Source organism: Sphaeramia orbicularis, chromosome 20 (genome assembly GCF_902148855.1).
Source record: "Sphaeramia orbicularis chromosome 20, fSphaOr1.1, whole genome shotgun sequence".
NCBI lineage: Eukaryota > Metazoa > Chordata > Actinopteri > Kurtiformes > Apogonidae > Sphaeramia > Sphaeramia orbicularis.
Genome location: NC_043976.1, coordinates 12,158,323 through 12,180,891, shown reverse-complemented (window position 1 = coordinate 12,180,891; position 22,569 = coordinate 12,158,323). Strand labels below are relative to the sequence as shown.

Below are 22,569 nucleotides of genomic sequence, written 5' to 3'. Positions count from 1 at the left end.
ATTACCAGAATATACTGGAAATAATGTAAAAAAAAAAAAAAAAAAAAAAAAAAAAAAAAGAACGACACTGACCACAGAGTCCAGTATGTGTTGTGACTTCTCTTATCACTTTATAGGAGCTCTAGAAGTCATGTGTGTTTGGTCCATGGTTTGGTTGCACATTAGACTGTAGAGTGGTGGTAAATAGGCCTCTCCTGTCACAACATCTTATAGTCACATGTCTCACAAAATGATCTTTTATGTCATTTTTAGATCTTAACGAAGGGCGTCATAATTTGCTGGTCTGTGGAAAAGACATTAACCCATAAAGACCCAGTGATACTCTTATGGCAGTTCCCAAATGAATTTTTCTCTATATTTAACTTATCTTAACCCTTTCATGCATGAATTATGAGAACCTTAGTCAAGATTTTTTTTCCTGAGTGTTTTTATTCCTCTTTAGGCATGAAAAAACAATGCAATTGAACATTTTTTTAATGAACCTATTTTTTTATAGAGTTTCAAAACTGTCCACTCAGGGGACACCATGTGTTTCAATTTTGAAGCAAAGAAACATGTATTTAAAACAAATTATCAGAAAGTGATAAACTGTGTGGAAAACTATTAAATAAAACCCTTTTTAAAGCCACTAATGCCGTTTTCTCACATTTTATTATACTCTAAATACTTGTTGTTACTCAATTCCTGGCAATATGCAAAAAAATAAAAATAAACTCTTTGATTAAGAAAACTGTTAATTACAGTCTAATAACAATTAGCAATTAATTTACATTAAAACATATTTCATTTCATTTCATTTATTAAGATCCCCATTAACAGCTGATGATTCAGTTGCTATTCTTCCTGGGGTCTCCTCTACATTACATTAAAATTTAAAATTTTTACATTAATCTTACACCATTCACACCCACACACACACACAAACAGGACATATACAACAGCCCAATGCAATTAAAATAAATAAACAAACAAAATAAGTACTATACATTTGTACTCCTTCACCAAATAGTAGCTGTCTGATACAAATGGGACCAACAAAATAAATGCTATACATTTGTACTCCTGCACCAAACAACAGCTTACATATTACTGCAGATCAGGTTTATCAAGAACAGCGGAGTTTTTTTTTTATTTGTTTGTTTTTTTTCATTTTATTTATTTATTTAGACAAGGACAATGCACAATACACATTAACCTTAAAAAGGACAGCTGTAGTGTGCCAGGTTGTAGCACCAGTGCTGATTTCCACCTGTAGTCCCTGAACCGGCTGATGTTCTCATAAAAAAAACAGACATTAATAAAAACTAAAACAGTAAAAAACAGTATAAAACAGTAAAAAAAAAAAAAAAAAGCATTTCTATAACTCCATCTATATAAAATATTCATTGACATCCAACCATTCACTCTTATTCGTCCCACTGCAGTCTGTCACACACATTAATGATATGAATATCAGTGTACTATGGGATGGTGCATAAGTGTCCACAGTGTTGGCTGATATGGAACTAAAACAACAAAACCCATGAATACACAAGAGAACAGATGTAAAATAACTGTCCACTGTAGTGACCAGTATGCATGAAAGGGTTAAAGGAGTGATATTTGCCTTTTTTTTAAAAATGGAATTCTGCATTTTCAAACATTTCCCTGTGGTCTACATAAACTGTAAATGCTCTGCTTGGGTCTGAATTCTTCATTAATTCAACTCCACAGGTCCATCTTCAACCCTATTTCTGAGTAATGACACCAGAAAGGTGGTTTTGAGCGCTGGCCCTTTAAATACAAATGAACCACTTCATGCCCCACCCCCTCCAGGTTGTTGACTGTGCTGCTCTGTCCCGTTCAGTCACTTGTGTTCATTTACACAACCAACAACTGAACATTTTAGGTAATCGGCTCGAAGTTTGGACATATTGTCAGTTTTTACTACAACCGCTGCTGCTGACAAACAATTATGGCGTATTTGGAGAAATGTTCATCAGAAGTTTTGACCTTATATGTGCAAACGTCATGACGTAACTAGTCATAAAACCTTACAAATTAAGCAGGAATTGAAACGTGGTTGTAGAAATCCACTTCATTTTTGGTAAAATGAATATAAAGATAGCTGTGCAGCACCTGGAGGGTTCAAATTTAAACTTTATGAACTATTAGGGTCCAAATACACAAATAAATGAACCAACAAAGGCTAATAAAAGTGGGTTTAGCAAAATATGACCCCTTTAAGAGACTGATTACAATTTATTATAATATTATCCTTTGTATTTTGCTTTTTGTCCAGTGAAAATCATGTATTTTCTTATATTTAATTCACTGATCATGTAGATTTTCATAAAAGCTCAGATTAAAGTAGAGGGTTATTATATCAGAAACAGAAAACGGAAGAAAAAGTGACTTTTTTCAGCAAAGATATCAATAACTGAACATAAAACAAGTGCCTCCATCCACTATCATGGCTCAAACTCCATGGGTTTTACTGGTGAATCAATGTTGCAGAAGATGACGGTGTTTCCACGGTAACTACAGAGCTTCTGAACGTCCAAATGGGTCATGTCTGATAAGCATGAAAAGACGACAAACTGCGTTTTACACCAATTATTTACACGTATTGATAGGATTAGTGGATCAACAGGGATTAAACGGTTTAGATCAATAGATGGTTTTGTTTGATGGTGGGTGTTTGGGTCTTGAAGGGTTAAAGATCATCACAGAGGTCGTCTGATTGTTCTGAAACCAACAGTTTTCACTAAATAATGGTAGACACTCTTCTATAGGACTCCGCTCAGATCAGACTCTTACACATAGAGATTAACATGTTGTTTCTTTAGTCCAGGGGTGTCCAAACTTTTTTTAAAGAGGGCCAGATCTGATAATGTGGAGATTGACAGGGGCCAGTGGTCCCTTCGGATGTTTTTTAAACAGTAAAAATTACATATAAATGCGCTGTTCTACAACAATTTTATTTTCATTGTCACAATATCATTTTTTTTAAATTGCAATGTAACCAAATCTAAGCCACTCAGGTGTGAACAAATTAAAAAAAAAAAAACATTTCTGCCTTCCTTTCACATCTGGAGTCAGATAACAGAGAACAAACTCTGTGGAGTATCTTAAACGTCCAAGAAGTTGATAAAATTCTTAACCCCACATTCATTTTAAACATGACTTATATAAGTAATCATTACTCATATATTACTCAGTAATGCAAAGTCTGTTAACATTTCAGATGAAAACATATGACTCTTACTCTTGTCTTTCACAAAATCATTCAGAAAGTAATATTTGTGTCACATCTACAAGTACATAACAACAGCAGTTACAGGCAGCTAACCTGGCAACTTGGTAGCCTGCCTTGGTGGTGAATTCACTGAACTCCCAGGTTCACATGAAGAGTCACTGTTGTGAGTTTAAAGCAGCTTGAATTTGCTTCACTTTTTCGGAACGCTCACTCCCTGCTAGCTTGTTGTATGCGTTAGCACATTTTGTCTGCTAGTGTCTCTTTTACATTGAATTCCTTAAACAAGACAACAGTCTCTTGACAAATTAGGCAAACACAATCACCTCGATTTTCAGTGAAAAAAAATTGTAATTCCCATCTCTCCTGGAAGCGGCGGCCCTCACTGTCAACTTCGTTTTTTTTTATTTACAGGCGCCATGGTTAGAAATTAGCGAAGAGGGTTCACGGCAAAGTCACAGAGCCAGATAGAGTTAGAGTGGTGCTGCCACCATGAGGTGAAAGGAGGAACTGCATTTTGAACCTTTCATGATTCATGTACTCGGTTCAACAGTCCAAGCGGGCCGTAAATAATACATTCTAAAACCGAAGCTGTGGGCCGTATAAAATCTGACCGCGGGCCGTGATTGGCCCCCGGGCCGGACTTTTGCCTGTTTTAGTCTATTCATTTTTAACACAAACTAAAATATGCCTACACAGCCTCGAGAGTGAATCTAATGTTTGCGGGCTGGGTTTTGTAATACAGTCTACTCTCGTTAAACCGCCCGCCGTTATACCGCCATTTTCGCTCACCACCGACCAGAACCATTGCACAAAAATCCCCAATGCATTATTCCATTAGCTACCGCCATTTCCGCCTATCGCCATCCGCCAGCCCAGTTCCATGCACAAACAACACTTATACCATTGATTTCCCAACCGTTATACCGCCAGTGTGATTGCCATCGAGTACACATAAATTTTAACAATGCACTGAAACAAACGTGCCAGACGCTGATCGCGACAAGCTACGAGTAGGTCTACGGAACGGCCACCGTTCATTTATCACAGAACACTCAGTAGGTCAGGATGTCGGGAAGAGGACATGGGATTAAGCCAAAGCCTCAAGATGATGGGGTGTCATTTCCCGACACGGTATAATAATGCTTAAAATGTTTCCCCACTTTAAATGATCCCTTACAACATAACAGAATCAAGATTTATTTAGAAACGCAATTAGAACGGGTTAACGGAGGCAGCATAGACATCATATAGTAAAGACATGCACATTATGGACGCAACCCGTTGTAACGCCATTTTCACTATACCGCCAATTTGGCCGTGAACGGAAGTTGGCGGTATAACGAGAGTAGACTGTAGTTATGATTAGGAATGTTTTTGTGGAAGCTTAATGAGACACTTAACTTTAATGCAACATATTAATTTTCCCTATTTCAAGCCAGATTTCCAGAGGTGTTCAGGTGTTTGAGTAGCGCTTTCCTTTGCCTCAGGCCTTTATCCGTTTCACACAGTGCCCCTTCCCTTCTTAGAATTAAAAGGATAATAAGACCTTTTATTCTGTGTTTAACTTTGGAGCTGAGTCACCGGTCGGGGCTGAATTAGTCAGAGAGGGGCTTGTTTGGCCTTTCTACTCTGTCTCTCTGACGTCCACGGGAAGGGAAAACGGGAGGCAGGAGACACCGCATCGAGCAGGTTGGATTGGTTTGGGGCGATCAGGTTTTTGAGCTCATTAAGTCCCCGAGTGTTGGCCGAGGTGAGTGTCAGGGTGGGCTGAGCGTGCACAGAGTAGCACGGGGGCAGGGGAAGTGAAACGTATCTGTCAGGTGTGCTGCTCTTGGAAAATCATCACTTACACAGACTCAAGGTCACTGCCAGTCTCCACGAAGAAAAATCTGCGCTGTGGTGAGAAGGAGCTGGGCTGTTGCCAGTGCTCTTCTCTGCCTGTCACAGAGCCCCAGAAGAAATGGATGCAGTCAAATATAATGGGGATCACAAGTTACATGGACTGGTGTCGGACGAGAATGCCTGTCAGTGCCGGAAATCTAACTATACTGCAGCGTTGGTTGAAATGTATGTTTTTAGAGCTTCCAGCAAGTAATTAAAGTTATTTTGATATTACAAGTGCTAATCTGTAACCTATTACATTTAAAAGTACCTTCATGTTGATGGTTATATGAACTATGTTTTCAGCTCAAAAATGTCCAATTTCATCACAATTAATGATATATTTTCATGTCACAAATGGCCAAGTTATATTTTAACTGAATTTACCTGAAAAACAAATATTCTATTCCTTTAGATTCCCCAGTTTTTCTTACAATATTATATCCTACATATCACATGTTTTATTTTTACAGGTTGCAATATGGAGTATGGTGCTGATCCATCCTGCTTATGTTACGCCAATACATACATTAAGAATGTCACACGTCACTTTTTAAATCAACAGTTTTCTAATAATAATCATTTCAACAATTCTATACTGTTATTTACTCTTTAGTATGATGATAAACTATACAATAAATAATTCTGATCCTAGTTTTTGCACAGGGATCATTTGTGGAAATGGTAACATGGCTGCCGAGCATCAGTATGATGGGATCTGTAACAACCATGTCACATCCATCCATTTAATTTGGTTCAGTGGTCACAGAGAAATGTGGATCTTTGTAAAACATGTCATGGGTTCGTTTCTGCTTTCTTCAGGGCATCCCAGTCAAACCTTTTTCTAAACTCCTCCCTTACCCTGTCAAGATTAGGGCTGTGTATTGGCAAGAATCTGGTGATACAATACAAATCACAATATTAGGATCATGATACGATATATCATAATACTGTTAAAAAGGCAATTTTTTGTTTCGGCTAAAATATGTGTAACTGCTAAAATTTGCTTAGAGGTCTTATTTATGTCTTTGTGCATAAGAAATTAATATAAGTGAATCCCCAAAGGAACTTAGTGTTGATAAATGCAAGTTATGCAAATTTACAGGATTTCAGTTCTGTTGCAACATGTTGATGGTCATATGAACTATGTCTTCAGCTCAAAAATGTCCAATTTCATCACAATTAATGCTATATTTTCATGTCACAAATGGCCAAATTTTATTTGAACTGAATTTACCTGAAAAACAAATATTCTATTCTTTAAGATTCCCCAGTTTTTCTTACAAGATTCTGGTGCTGATCCATCCTGCTTATGTTACGCCAATACATACATTAAGAATGTCACACGTCACTTTTTAAATCAACAGTTTTCTAATAATAAGCATTTTTATAAAGAAATAACAATTCTATATTGTTATTTCCTCTTTAGTATGATGATAAACTATACAATAAATAATTCTGATCCTAGTTTTTGCACAGGGATCATTTGTGGAAACGGTGACATGACTGCCGAGCATCAGTATGATGGGATCTGTAACAACCATGTCACATCCGTCCACTGCCACATTTTGTGTTTTTGTGTCAGCTGTTATTGTTTTAGATCCACAATACTAACATTTATGAATAAGAGGAGAATTAGCAATAGTAAGTATATGAGTTTATTCCTAATAAAGTACTGGTACTGACCAGATCATCATGGGTAATGTCACGTCCGTCCACCAGCAAAAGTTTTCACATACACGTGCTATTCAAAATCCAATATTTCTGAAAGTATAGCTTCCACTGTCAAATAATATAAGTAGTCTGTGCACAAATGTATTAGCATTATTTCAATACAGTTCTATGCATTTCTTACAACTTTTTTTTTTTTACAAAAATGGCCACTCATTTGACCCCCTAAGTAAATTTTATTTTAATTCACAACACTGGAAATAACCTCATAACCTGGTGTATTATTAAAGGTAGGACTCACAAGCCACTTTTACACAGAGATCCTGGAAAAAATGTGAGATGGTCATCCCACCTTTTTGCCACCACTGACTGATTTCCACAGCCAAGCCAAAGGAGTAACAGAGGTGAGACAGGCTGGACTTTAACACAGTGGACCTGCGTTCCAGAATCAAAGGGGTGGTGACGCAGCGCAGCGTATAGTGTGATGTTTAACTTGTGCATCAGAAATACCCTGAGCATAGCGGTATTGCTAACCCAGTGTTTTCCAGCCTTGGGGTCGGGACCCCACGTGGGGTCGCCTGGAATTCAAATGGGGTCGCCTAAAATTTCTAGTAATGGATAAAAATAAAAATAAAAACTTACTAATAAAAAATATATAGTGAATTGAGAAAGACAATCTCAGTACATAAAAGACATGACAAACTCTGAGTGTGAAACTGAAGCACTGTGGTTTTGTTTATCTGTCAAATGTTCATTGTGGTCGGTTTCAGATGCTGCAGCTCTTTCATAATTCATAGTTTGAGTTCTTGTTTGTTCAGTATTAATTGTCAGCCTTGTAAATACAAGCTGGACTGACTGTACAAATCCTGACCAAGGAAAATCAAATTCTAACTTAGTGCAGTAATCTACACCTGGATTTACTGCCTCCGTCCATAATAATATAGATTACATAGACTAAATGTCATAGAAAATTAATGTTTATTTGCAGCATAGTATAGCAAACTATTACATGATCAAAACCAAATTAATTTTTTGCCAAAAAATATGTCTCCACTTTGAATGTCTGGGGTCACCAGAAATTTGTGATGTTAAAATGGGGTCATGAGCAAAACAAGGTTGGGAACCACTGTGCTAACCTCTCCAGAGTCAACCCGTCTTTCACTGTTCCACAAATGTTAGCATGGATACAGTCCTCCACCCGAAGTGACAACAGCTCGTGGATCTCGGCGTCTCCCTGGTTCGACATCTTTCTGGTCACGTTGATATGTTTGTTTACTGTACATGGCCTACGCTCATTTTTAAATCCCTCCGGCATGGGGTTCGTACACGTAATACGTCTTCAAAATGACACCTTGGTTGCAGAAAGGCAGGTGTTCCTTTTACATAGCATTCAGGAATCATGATTCCACCTTTATCACGGCTCTGTTACTATACTGACAGTCAATAGAAACTTTGAGGTAGAAATGTATGCATTTGTCATTTGTAGGGGGGTTGAAATTATTCATTGTGGATTTATTGATGACTTAGTGCTCGGTTCGTTGAGATAATGATGAGTTGTCATGTTGTCACAGTTCATTGCACATGGGTTGGTCTCTTTGCAAAAGTGGACCAAATACACATTCAGCAATACTCAGTGGGTATCTGCACAAGTTGAGGATTGGTTTTGAAGGTCTATATAAAGGCCCAAAAAAGGCCATCATTGTTAGTCCAGTGAACGGCATCATGCCACGTCTATCACGTGAACAACGTCTCCGGGCACTGGGTATGGTGGAGGCCGGTTTGAGCTACAGTGATATAGCCAGGCGTATGTATGGGCTGTTCCCAACCCACAATCACAAACCTGGTTGAACGCCACAACATGACACCTAGTCCGAAGCATGCGCCAACGTATCACCGCCTGCATCGAAGCAAACGGAGGCCATACCCGGTATTGACTGTTGTGACTTTGTGTTTGGCAGGTGCCATTTTCTTTTGTTAGGTTTTTTCTTTTGCGATTATTCTTGAAACTTTAGATTTTTGTTTCTGTATGCCAATATCCTGAACAAATGATTCATATGAAAAAATTCCAGTTTAGGGTTTCAAAATAAAAATTATGTTGAAAAATATGGTCTCAAAGTTTTCATTGACTGTGAGTGTACCTCCGGAGGCGTTACAGAGCCACGATAAACGTGGAACCAAATGATCCCACCATTTCATTTACGCAGATGCCATTATGGAATGAAGGCAAAATACTCCTGTAACAGAAGTGCTGTGTAAAAGGGGCTATAGAGTAACTCACAGTGCAGTACTGTTACATTACATTGACCATAGTTATGATGGTGTATGGATACAGAAATGGATATTATCTGATTCTTGATACTTAGCAGCACAATCATCTGTTGCTCTCACTTTATCTCATTTTGATCCATATTTTTCCACGTCTGTGTTTGTTGTCATTTGCCCTGGTCATCGTTCTTCTTAGTAGTTCTTCTAGGTTCAGCTGGACTGGTTTTGCTCTTTTGAAAACATTTCATCTTTCATCCAAGAGACTTCTTCAGTTCTAATAACCGGAGGGGAAAATTGGACTTATAAACCTGTGGGGGGAGTGGTCTGTGTAGGTGTTAATCCATATGCTAATGAACTCAAGTATAGTTTTCCATGTTTCCAAGTCATGATCCACTGTTATAGAATTCAAAACAACACATTAATTTTTCAATAATAAGCCGGTAAGCTCAAGTAAAATTCACTTTTATTGTGTTATTTAAATTAATACATTTATATAAAACAGTCTTTAACACAAAGTTCAGTTTTACAAAGCAGGATGTTTTCGCATAACAGTGTGGAAGCTGTTTGACACTTACATGCAGCCTTTTTTTTTTAATCAGTGTTTGCAAATATCGATACATACTCAGCAGACACTGCATCATTTTGCACTTCAGCGTCCTGACAGACAGTTACATATATGTTCATACATGTCTGTAAAAGTAAAGTTAAACATCAGATGGCTAAGCATTTGGATTAGTATGGTATAGTAGTTCTTTTTAAACACACACACTATAATTAACTAGAATAAGTCCATGACCCACTTTTGGGTCATTGACCATAGATTGTATAGAAACAGTGGAAAAATCTTCTGTGAAGTCAAATGCAATTTAGAAATGTAGACAAGCACAACATGGCCATTGCCATGCTTTTTTGGAATTAAGTAGGTGGAGTAGAAGAGCAAAGTATGAAACCAGAACTTACTTACAAAACTAATAATACTACATGTAGTTGTGTTTAGTCATAGTAATATTAAAGCTGTGAAAAGTATAAAAACAATAAGTAGAAACTTACATTGAACTACAAGTTTGTCTCTTCTCTTAACCCTTCAAACCCTAAGTCTAAAATGGTCCGTCTGGACTTTTTTTCTTATTTTGACAATGAAAAGGTTAGAAAATATGCTGTGAGTCTGTTTGCCCATTTTTCCAGACTACTTTTTTTCCACCTTTTTCAAATCTAGTAATCATTTACAATTTACTGCATGTTATAATTCTGCTAAAATGGCTTCTTCTCCAGCTCCTAGTACAGGTGTGAGTGAAATTACCATAATGACCCAATGAAACCTATAAAGCACAACATGTCAGGTTTCAGAAACCGCTGGAATTTTACAAATTGCACAAACAGTGAAACATTTACAGCCATCCAAACTGCATATGTGTAGGATGTGTCAGCGATAACGTCAGGTTTTAAAGAGTTAATGCTGCTCAGGTTTCCTCTGGTTCCTCCACCATTTAAAACAGCCATAAGTAGGTTAAGTCTTGTCCTTGACTGTGGTGCTAATGAAGATGCTGCTCTTAATGTACAAAGTGTTAGTGTGTGTTAGGATGGGCAAAATGAAGAGACCGAATTTCCCTACATGGATAATAAGTGAGTTAACCCCTTAACCTTTAACCTTTTTAATGACAGCTGTCGGGGCTAAGTAGCAGGCTAACTGACAGACCATATAATTTAATAGAAATTAGTGCTAACATCAGCTAATGTAGCTAAGTTACATCACTTATTGTAATCGAGTACAAGTAAATGTCATGGCACAATCCTAATGGTCGACAGAGCTGTCTGTCAGGGAGAAAAAGAAGTTCTACTCAATAAACAATACCTCAGAACGTCCGACCAGGCAGCCAAGCTGTTACTACCTGTCAATCAAAGCCCACACTGCTCTCATCTGTCAATCACAGAGGTCAATCTTTTAATTATGCATAAACCTTTTGGATACAGAGGAGGAAATGAACTGTAGAGATCAAAATGGTTTTTATTTATTTTTTGTGCCAGGCAGAGGTCTCCATGGGGACCGTGTCACTTTTGGAGGAGACCCCCAGTGGGCTTTGGAGTTACTGCAGATTTTGGCTCTTCCTCATTGGCTTTGCTTTTTAGTCCTAGATGTTTTGTGCTCAGTCATGACCCAGCGACCATTTGATAAAGTTGGATTCATAACTGTGTACCTGATGACAAAAAATAAAGGAGTGAAAAGCAGGAATTATTAGCTGGGAGGTAACTTGGGCATCTTCGGAATTTTTTTGTCCCGACGGAGGCTCACGCTGCCGCTCCAGGCAGCGCGAGCCTCCGTTTCCCACAATGCACGTCGCAACAAAAAATTCCGAAGATGCCTGAGCTACCTCCCAGCTCTGAATGTAAACACACGGGTTTGTTTATGGTGGATGGCACTTCGAAATTGTTCACTGTAATGCAAGAGATTGAGGTGAGTAATCACAGAAAGACTTACAGATTTGTGATACTTAGGTAATGACTGAGGTTTTACAGATTTGATGAAAAATTTGTCACGAAAGTCTCCCACACTTTTAAAATTGGTGGACCACACCATTTCCTGCCTCTGCCTGTTCTCCTTCCACATCTCACTTACCTCTAACCGCTCAACGGCCAGCCTATGCAATGCTATTCAGTGTAATCAAATATAACATGAGGGAGTAATAATGTTTATTCCTTTTTTTTTTTTTTTAACCCTTAAAGACCTAAACATCCACCACTGACTAAAAGGATCTGCGGATCTAAACTGTTTAATCCCTATTGATCCACTAATCCTATCAATGCATGGATATAATTGGTGTAAAATGCAGTTTGTTACCTTTTCACGGTCATCAGATATCACCCATTTGGACATTCAGAGGCTCCAAAGTGAACGTGAAAACATTATCATCTTTTACAACATCGATTCACGAGTTAAACTGATGGAGTTTGATTAATGACAGTGGATGGAGACATTTAATTTATGTTCAGTTAATGATATATTTTACTGCAAAAGTCACTTTTTTCAGTTTTTGACATAATAACCTTCAACTTTAATCTGAGCTTTTATGGACGTCTACATGATCAGTAAATTAAACATAGGAAAATACCTGATTTTCACTTAAAAATGCAAAATACAGAGGATAATATTACAATAAATTGTGATAAATCACTTAAGAAAGGTTAAAAATCACAAAAGTAGCACTGGATCTTTATAGGTTAATATTAATTCCTTCACTACTTATAATGTGTGAAAACATCCCATCTATTATTAGTCATCTCCTGTATTATTTCCAGGGACTACAGGTCTCATTAAGTCAGACTTTTGTTATATGTGTAATAAAAACCAAATAACAGAATCTTTAAAAATGCTCAAATGAATATCAGTGAGTCATTTCATTAAAACCCCTTGTAGTCGATGCAAAAAAGACTGTTTGGGTGCGGGGGCAGGATGAATAAGAGAACCCAGGTGTAAGCAGATGGTAAATGGGAGCATCTTACTGGCAGACCAGTTCATCACAAGGAAGACTGAGTTGAGACAACTGTCACAATCTGGTGAGGAATAGAGGTTAACAGAGCGGTGAATGTATCCACTGTCTGGGAATGAAGAGGCAGGTGTGCAGGGGGATGTGGTTATAATAGAGAGAAATCCAATGTAACTGGAGGAAAAAGATAGAAAACTGAGGTTGGAATTCTAATCCTAGTGTAAAACATATCTTACGTTAAATGGAAGTTGAATGTGTGACTTTGACTAGCTCTAAGATGTCGGATGAATATCATACATTATGCATCATGACCCAAAATGGAGAAGAAAAAAATGTAATGTTACAGGGTGTTTTGCTTGAAGAGTCTTTTTATTTTTGCAAGTCTAAATTATATTCAGAGTTATATTTTCCAACTGTATCTTATATTTTGATTGTAGAGGTACTGAATAGTCAGGTTTGGTTTCTTGTGTGTGTGGTTTTAATGAACTCACACCTGTCTGTGCTGAACTTGGAGAAAAGGTCCGATTCTACCTAAAAGATCTCATTTTACAGCTTTAGAAAGTACAGGGTGGGGAAGCAAAATTTACAATGAACATTTAGTTGTTTTTTCTCAGCAGGCACTACGTCAATTGTTTTGAAACCAAACATATATTGATGTCATAATCATACCTAACACTATTATCCATACCTTTTCAGAAACTTTTGCCCATATGAGTAATCAGGAAAGCAAACGTCAAAGAGTGTGTGATTTGCTGAATGCACTCGTCACACCAAAGGAGATTTCAAAAATAGTTGGAGTGTCCATAAAGACTGTTTATAATGGAAAGAAGAGAATGACTATGAGCAAAACTATTACGAGAAAGTCTGGAAGATACTATTAAAGAAGAATGGGAGAAGTGGTCACCCGAATACTTGAGGAACACTTGCGCAAGTTTCAGGAAGCGTGTGAAGGCAGTTATTGAGAAAGAAGGAGGACACATAGAATAAAAACATTTTCTATTATGTACATTTTCTTGTGGCAAATAAATTCTCATGACTTTCAATAAACTAATTGGTCATACACTGTCTTTCAATCCCTGCCTCAAAATATTGTAAATTTTGCTTCCCCACCCTGTAGTTGTGGTAAAGAGAGTCGAGCAGAAAAACCAGATTATGAACCTGGGGATTTTTTGTGGTCAAGAAATGCTAGCCTAATTGTGCTGGTGTTAAGCAAGAGCGTACTTTCTGAGTTCCAGTTGGTTTGATTGACAGGTGTCCAGAGCGCTTGTTTAGTTTAGTTTATTAGTTTGATCCCCATTAGCTGCTGCACACCACAGCAGCTACTCTTCTTGGGGTCATCAACAACACAAAAACAAAGCACCACAATTTCCCACAACTCACTCAACAAACAGGATGTACATACACTCAACACAACAACACAAAAACCAAAAATCAACAACAGCACACAATACAAAACAATTACAATAATAATACCAACAAGAACTGAAAAAAAGAATAAATAAACCAAAAATCAGAAACAAAAAATAAAAACATAAAATGAAAATAAAAACAGCTCCACAACAAACAAAAAACCAAACCGTCTAGATCAGTGGTTCTTAACCTTGCTGGAGGTACTGAACCCCACCAGTTTCATATGCGCATTCACCGAACCCTTCTTCATTAAAAAACAAAATGTGATTTTTTTCAAATTCAAGACACAGGTATATGTTTTACTGGTGCACAAAATGAACCGTGCATTAACATCACTGTGTTCAAAGAAAAAAACCAATACAGTGCATGAACTCACAACAAATTCCATACCTTTTCACAAAGACATGACCTTTTTTTATACTACCACACTGAAATGGTTTTAATTTTTAACCTTGTGATCACCTGCAGCCAGTGATGGCCAAGCGGGGCGTGTCATCACGAATCAGATGGAGGCAGTCAGGTCAACCCGGTGTTCGTTTCATCTCGCTCCGAACTTTCCGAACCATGCAATTTTGACATAAAAAAAGATAATTGCATGTAGTGTATAAAAAAAGTTCTCGTTATCCTCCTTCAGTATTTTTGTGATCGTTTTATTACGGCACTAGCTCGGCTTTAGCGTAATACGATTTCTCCATCTGCGACGGTGCGTCGGTTGTCATGTGATTGTAACTGACCAATGCGGTGACCGAGAAATGTAAACAAGCGCTACACATGGCTGCCTCTGTGGTTAACAGGAAGTAGCAAAAGTCATAACAACGTTGTGGAAAATACTCAAATAATTCATCGTCAGACGAGTGGAAGAGATTATAAGCACTTCCGGATGTGTTGTAGTGCTATAAGCAACAACAATACACCGTGTATATTGGATGTCAATCAGAGAAAGAGTCTCCGAAGCCGTTTGTTTACATACACACACCTGACTAATGAGTCCAGTGTGTGTGTTGACCTCCGCCGAACCCCTGAGACTGACTCACCGAACCCTAGGGTTCGATCGAACCCAGGTTAAGAACCACTGGTCTAGATGATGTCATTATAGGATGTGCAATAGCTCAGACAGTTATTCTTGGGTAAATATGAAAATTCTCAGCCTTTTTAGAAAAACTAACTGCTTGAATTTCTGAAATTAAAAATTGTGGCAATGTATTCCATGCCACCATTGCCCTAGATTGCACACTACCCTGTATTTGATTCATCCTACAGGTAGGCAACAGGAAACGTCTGTCCTCTGACTGACGTGTGGAATGTTGATGGACGTCACTGAAGAAAGTCAGTTTACTGTAAAGATGTTCAGGTGTTTTTGTGATTATGATGTTTCTAATAAATTTAACTGAAGAATATCTAATTCTGCCTTTAACATGTAACCAGGCCAGACGGGTGTGAGTGTCTCTAGTACTTGTTCTAAATGGACAGTTTAGGACTATTCGAGCTGCTTTATTTTTGTGCAATTTGAAGTTTATTTAGATTTATTTCTGATGTGTTTGACCAAATGATTGAACAATAATCTAAATGAGACAGAACTAATGATTCCACTAGTGTTTCTCTTATTTGATATGTATACAGGGTGGGGAAGCAAAATTTACAATGAACATTTAGTTGTTTTTTCTCAGCAGGCACTACGTCAATTGTTTTGAAACCAAACATATATTGATGTCATAATCATACCTAACACTATTATATCCATACCTTTCAGAAACTTTTGCCCATATGAGTAATCAGGAAAGCAAACGTCAAAGAGTGTGTGATTTGCTGAATGCACTCGTCACACCAAAGGAGATTTCAAAAATAGTTGGAGTGTCCATAAAGACTGTTTATAATGGAAAGAAGAGAATGACTATGAGCAAAACTATTACGAGAAAGTCTGGAAGTGGAGGAAGCAACAAAAAACGTACCAAAGCTTTTATTAAAGCTCTCAAATCCAACCAAATCCATCCAGATACCAGGTATTGCCATGGCTTAAAGCAAGCTACCCAGATGGAAATTATGTATGGACACAGGATGGTGCTGCAGCCCACACAGCTAGAAAAATACAAGATTTCTGCAAATCCAACTTTAGCAATTTTTGGGAATCATGTTATGGCCGCCTTCTAGCCCAGATCTAAACCCTCTGGATTCTGCTATTTGGGGCGTTTTAGAACATGCTACCAATAGAACATCACACAGCAATGTCGACTTTCTTAAGATACTATTAAAGAAGAATGGGAGAAGTTGTCACCCAATATTGAGGAACACTTGCGCAAGTTTCAGGAAGCGTGTGAAGGCAGTTATTGAGAAAGAAGGAGGACACATAGAATAAAAACATTTTCTATTATGTACATTTTCTTGTGGCAAATAAATTCTCATGACTTTCAATAACTAATTGGTCATACATTGTCTTTCAATCCCTGCCTCAAAATATTGTAAATTTTGCTTCCCCATCCTGTACAATTTCTACATTGTTTAACAGCACCAATGCCTCTGCCCATTTTATTTAATATTTGCTTTATATGAGAATTCCAGTCAACATACTATCAACAGTCACACCTAACAGCCTGGCCTCAGCTACTTGTTCTATGGTCAGTTCCACCAACAGACAAATTCAAAACAGGGGAGTTTTTTAAAAGATGTCTTGACCCCAACACTACGCATTTACTCTTCTCAGTATTGAGCACAATTTATTTCTCTCATCCAATTTGCAAGTAGTATTACCTCTTCATTTAGAGCTTTTTTAAGTTCACCAATATCAGGATTGGACAAATAAATGGTAGAATCATCAGCATATAGAGCAATGGTGGCATGTTCCAAAATGAAAGGGAAATCATTTGTAAAAATAGAAAATAAAAGTGGTCCTAAACGGCTGCCTTGGGGCACTCCACAACACAGTGTCTGAGTATCAGAAAAGCTACCATTAAACAGTACTGTAAATTCTCTACCAGTAAGATAACTTCTCATCCATTCAATTGCAGCTAAATCAAATCCATACAAGTTAGCTTTTCCAGTAGAATCTCATGATCAAGTACATCAAACGCTGCACTAAGATCTAACGTTACAGTGCCAATTATTTTCCTGTTTCATTGTCTTTTAACCTTTTAACCTTTTGGTTAAACTCAAATGAACTTTCAACATGTGTTTTCTTAGAATTAGTGTGGAGTAACTGACGTATGTCTGAAATGTTTTGCCTAGCGACTATTATTAACCAATAATAAGCATACGACTAATGATGTCATTGAATAATGGGAGTCTCCAAAGCAAGGCTATAATAGTTTTGGATTTTTAATTATAGTTTAGTTTATTTATTTTTGACTTTTTTTCTCTAATTCAGTTAGTTTTAATAATTTTCAGAGCAGTTTTGCTAGTTTTTATTAGTTGTCATTTTTTTCTGAATGCTTAGTTTTAGTTTAGTTTAGTTTTAGAATTAGTTTCAGTTTTTTTCAAATATTTTATCTTCCATCCTATTCAAAGAAATAAGTGAGGTTACCCTGGACATTTTATTTGGGGGTGGGGTTAGGGCGGCTCTGACTGAGCACAGACACAAACATATGGACAGTACCATGGATACATTCCCTATAGCAGGTTTGGGGGGGGGGGGGGGTAACGTAGGTGGGGGTGTGATCCATACACAACGTCACTTGTGTGAAAACGAAACTGAAACTTTCCATACTTTCACTGTTGGCCTCCTGACTCTATACCTCTCTTATACTGCTGATCCGAGACAAAATTTTTCCATGTTCTATCCTCTATCAGCATTGACAAAGACGAAAACTAAGGGAATTTTATCCATAATTTTTATACGTTTTAGTTAGTTTTGTAAACACACAATACAGTTTCAGTTAGTTATTGTTTTTTCTTTTAATTATAGTTTTTATTTATTTCAGTTAACGTAAATGTTTTTTCAATTCTAGTTTTTGTCATTTCGTTAGTTTAGTTAACGGTAATAACCTTGCTCCAAAGTCACTAAAGACTATAAAAAGTAATAAAGGAAACTCTTTTCTTGGCTTTTTTTTTCCTTTTCTCTCTGAGACGAATAGTGTGTTTGATGCTAGACTAATTGATAACTGACTTCTTTCTTTTTTGTAACTTTTTCTATTTTTGCCTGAAGCAATAAATCAAGCTATTGTTTTAACTTTTTAAAACCCCAAACCTTCTTTTTGGTGAATTCTTCATTTCTCCTGGTTTGGTCCTTCCATCCGAAACCTAACTGGTGAGGTAATTTGAAAAACGCGACCCCCCCTCTGGGGCAGTCCGGATAATTTGAGCTGGACTCATTTTATGGAGTATTTGGAGTAAGGTAGAGGAACACCGGGCCATGTATTTCACAAGAACACACAGTTTAATTCAGGGCAAAGCGAAAATAGTTGCTGCGGTGTATAAAGATTTTCTGATGCAGTAATCCGTTAACCAAAATAAATTGTGGTTTTTGTGATTTACTGTTACTGGCGTGTTTACATTAGCCTTAAAAGAGTGTGCAAACATTTTTCAGTTTAAAAGAATGTTTAAAAAACAATAATGAAGAAGTAGTTGGAGGAGAGACAGTGACACTGATGCTCTAAACCAAGGGTGTCAAAGTCATTTTCTTCCGGGGGCCACATTCGGCCCAATTTAATTTGAAGTTGGCCGGACCAGTAAAATAATAGCATGATAGCAAGTAAATAATGACAACTCCAAATTGTTTTAGTGCAAAAAATTACATTAAATGATGCCAATATTTACATTTACAAACTATCCAAATAAAAAGGATGTGAATAACCTGAAAAAAATTAAATTTGTAAAGAAATTTAAGTGCAATTTTATCAATCTTATGCCTTGACTTATCATATATACATATGCATTATGGATCAGATCTACAAAGGCACAAAATGTTTAGTAACAGGCAGAAAATTGTTAAAATTGCACTTAATTTACTTTAGACATTTCAGGTTGTTCATATTGTTCAGGTTATTCACATTTATTGTTAAGGATAGTTGTTCATTTAAAACATTTCCATAATGAATATTTTTGCACTAAATCAAAGAGAAAAAATTGGTATTGTAATTATTTATAGGTTATTATGACATTAGTTTTGAGTTTGATGCACTAACTTGCACTTTGCAAATTCATCCTGCGGGCCGGATTGAAACCTTTGGTGGGCTGGTTTTTGGCCCCCGGGCCGCATGTTTGACACTGTGCTCTAAACAGTGTGGGTGCCATTAGGGGGAGTGGGTATGGGGCCAGAGTGTGTCTGGGCCTGTTTATGTTATGTTCTTGTCTTATGAGGATGTGATATTGTAATGTTCTGTATTGATCTATAATGTCTTGTATTGTTCTGTTTTGTTCTATAATGTTCTGTATTCTGTTTGTTCTACAGGGTGTTCCCATAAGTCTCATACATAGGAGACATAATACATTCCATACATATATGGTTCTAACATGTATTTCTTTATATTTCTTCTTTATAGTTCTTCAGCAGTGGAGGACACGCATTGAAATGTGTTCCTGACAAAATGGCAGTCATATAGAGCATATTATATAAATAAAAATGGTTTTATGTCAAGAACGTTTATTTTTCCTATGTAAGGAGACTTATGGGACACCTGTAGAATGTTCTGTATTGTTCCGTTTTATTCTATAATGCTCTGTATTGTTTTGTTTTGGTGTAGTGAAATGTTGTGATGGGTTGTGTGTGGTGTGAGGGGTTGGAGTTTTAAAAGCAATGCTTCTTCCATCCCTTTTTCAAACCATGTGTTGTGCAGTCGTCGTCTGTTAAGTGTATAAATATGGTAGCACAGGTGTCAAACATGCGGCCCGGGGGCCAAATCCAGCCCGCCAAAGGGTCAGTCAGCCCCTGGGATGAATTTGTGAAATGAAAAAATTACACTAAGATATTAACAATCTTTTAGTTCAGGTTCCACATTCAGACAATTCAATTGTCATACTAACTTATAAATCCTCACAACTTTAAATTTTCTCTTGTAAATGTAAATATTTCATGTATTATGCTAACCAAGTATATTTCACAAAGAAAGTTGAATACCTGAAAAAATATGAACAACCTGAATGTTTAAGAGAAGTCCATTTTAACAATATCTGCCTGATATTAAATGTTTTGTGTATTTGTAGGGATCTGTACGTTATAATGAACATGTGTAAATGCAACACTGAGGCAGAATATTGTTAAAGTTACACTAATTTTTTTCAGTTGCTCGTGTTATTTCACATTGTTTGAAAGGATAGTTTATCGATGTAAAACATTTTCATTGTTTAATTTGACTTTTTTCACTTAAAACATAGAGAAAATTTGGAGTTGACATTATTTATATATAATTATGTTATTATTTTACTGTTTTGGCCCACTGCAGATCAAATTTAGCTGAATGTGGCTCCTGAAGTGAAAGTGAGTTTGACACCCCTGTGGTAGCAGGTTTGAAATAAACATGTGAAATGAAAATGAAATGAAAGCATTGTTTTTCATGTGTCATTCTTCTTCTGTTTCCTTTTCAGAGGTGCTGAAGCCTTACGTTGGACCTGAAGCCAAGTGTTTAGAGCTTTTTGCCCCGTAATCTGCAACCTGGGTGGACGAGCTGGGGAAATGAGGTGCTCAAATTCAGCACACAAGCTACTTCACTTTGTCACCAGCAGATGATAGAGCAGCTGCACCTGAAGACGAGGCACAGACGACTGCGTGACGTTCAATTCACCCAGGGAAAACGCCTGTCCCCCCACCATGACTGAACTCCAAACCACGTTTTTAGACCTATCACAATGCTGCTTGTACTTATTTTTAATAAGTTCATCGTTCCTTTGATCTCGGCTTCTAATGGGAACTAATTTCTTTTTTGGTCTGGATGCATTTTTGAGGAGTTGCAGTTGGAGAATGAAAGTGCATTTATGTGTGTTTTTGAACCTGACTTTGTACACTGCAAACAGATAAACAACACTCCAAGGTTTAATTTGAGTTGCCTTTAGTGCAAACTTTTGGCACAATATGTGTCAAGAAGATCATCAAAGTATTGCTATTTTTACCCGTATGCTGTGCCGAATTGAATTTCAATATAAATAGTTTTATGATGAATTCTGGTTCGATTTAAAGCAGGGGTGTCAAACTAATTTTCTTTCAGGGGCCACATTCAGCCCGATTTATTCTCCAGTGGGCCAGACCAGTTAAAATAATAGCATAAAATAAACATAAATAATACAACTCCAAATTTTGGTCTTGTTTTAGTGAAAAAAAAAAAAAAACATTAACCCTTTCATGCATGAATTATGAGAACCTGTAGCCTAGATTTTATTCAGAGGGCCTTTATTCCTCTTTAGGCATGAAAAAACAATGCGATTGATTTTTTTTTTTAAATAAACCTGTTTTTATGAAGGTAGATTTTGTTTCTTTATTGCTTTAACTACAAAAAAAAATTCAATGAAAAAATAAGTGTTTGAATGCAAAAATATATATTTACGATCCAAAAAATTGCATTTGAACACTTTTTTTCTTTGAAGTGAATTTTTTTTTTAATTTAATTTTTTTTTTTTTTGGTTAACAAACAACAAATCTACCTTCATAATTTTTCATGGAGTTCCAAAAATGTCCACTCTGCAGGACACCGTGGGGTTTAATTTTTGAGCCAAAGAATTCAATATCAGAAAGTGATATAAGTGTGAAAACTATAAAATAAAAACATTCTTAATTGCAGCTAATCTGATGTTTTCTCAAATTTATCATATTCCTAATTTTTATTAGCAATTGATTTACACTCAAACATGTTAGTGCAGATCAGGTTGATCAAGAACAGCAAAGGTACAGTAATGATATGAATGTCAGGGTATGGGATGTGCAGGAGCGTCCACTGTGTTGGAACTAAAACAACAAACCCATGAATATACAAGAGAACAGCTGGAGAATAACTGTCCACTGTAGTGACCACTATACATGAAAGGGTTAAATTATGAAAATACTTACTTTTATAAATATCCAAACAAAAAAGATGTGAATAACCTTAAAAACTGAAATTTCTTCAGATAAATTTTAACAATATTCTGCCTCAACTTATCATTTATACATGTACATTATGGATCGGATCTACAAAGATGCTAAACACAGAAAATAGTTAAAATTGTGCCTAATTTTCTTTAGACATTTCAGGTTGTTCCTATTTGTTCAGGTTATTCACATTTTATAGTTACATGATAGTTTATGAATGTAAACGTTTTCATAATTTAATGTTATTTTTTGCACTAAAACAAAGACAAAATTTTGAAGTTGTCATTATTTATGTAAGATTTATTTTTTTCACATCAAACTGAGAAGAAAATATGGGAGTCATTATTTTTGCAGGTTATTATGCTGTTATTATTTTTACTGTACATCATATTGGTCTGTATGTGGAAAATGAACTGAATGAGTTCCACAGCCTTGACTGTGGAATTTTGCACTTTGCAATTTCATCCCATGGGCCGGATTGGAACCTTTGGTGGGCCGCATTGGCCCCCGGGCCACATGTTTGAAACCTGTGATTGAAAGCATGCACACACTCCATATCCTTAACTCTGCCTTTGCCTGTGAATTTTCCTTCCTTATGTCACACCCTGAACCGTCAGTATAACCCTTAACCTGCC

The 22,569-nt window shown here is 36.7% G+C and overlaps 1 protein-coding gene across 1 annotated transcript in view; it reads left to right on the top strand.

Annotated features, from left to right (window-relative positions):
* Positions 1-21,045, top strand: part of mettl4 (methyltransferase 4, N6-adenosine) — a 47,885-nt gene extending 26,840 nt beyond the window's left edge. Inside the window, 3 exon segments of the mRNA XM_030123185.1 lie at positions 20,461-20,513; positions 20,515-20,563; positions 20,566-21,045. Coding sequence (XP_029979045.1) covers positions 20,461-20,513; positions 20,515-20,563; positions 20,566-20,645 — 182 coding nt within the window. The 3' untranslated portion in view covers positions 20,646-21,045.
* Positions 21,046-22,569: the final 1,524 nt, after the last annotated feature.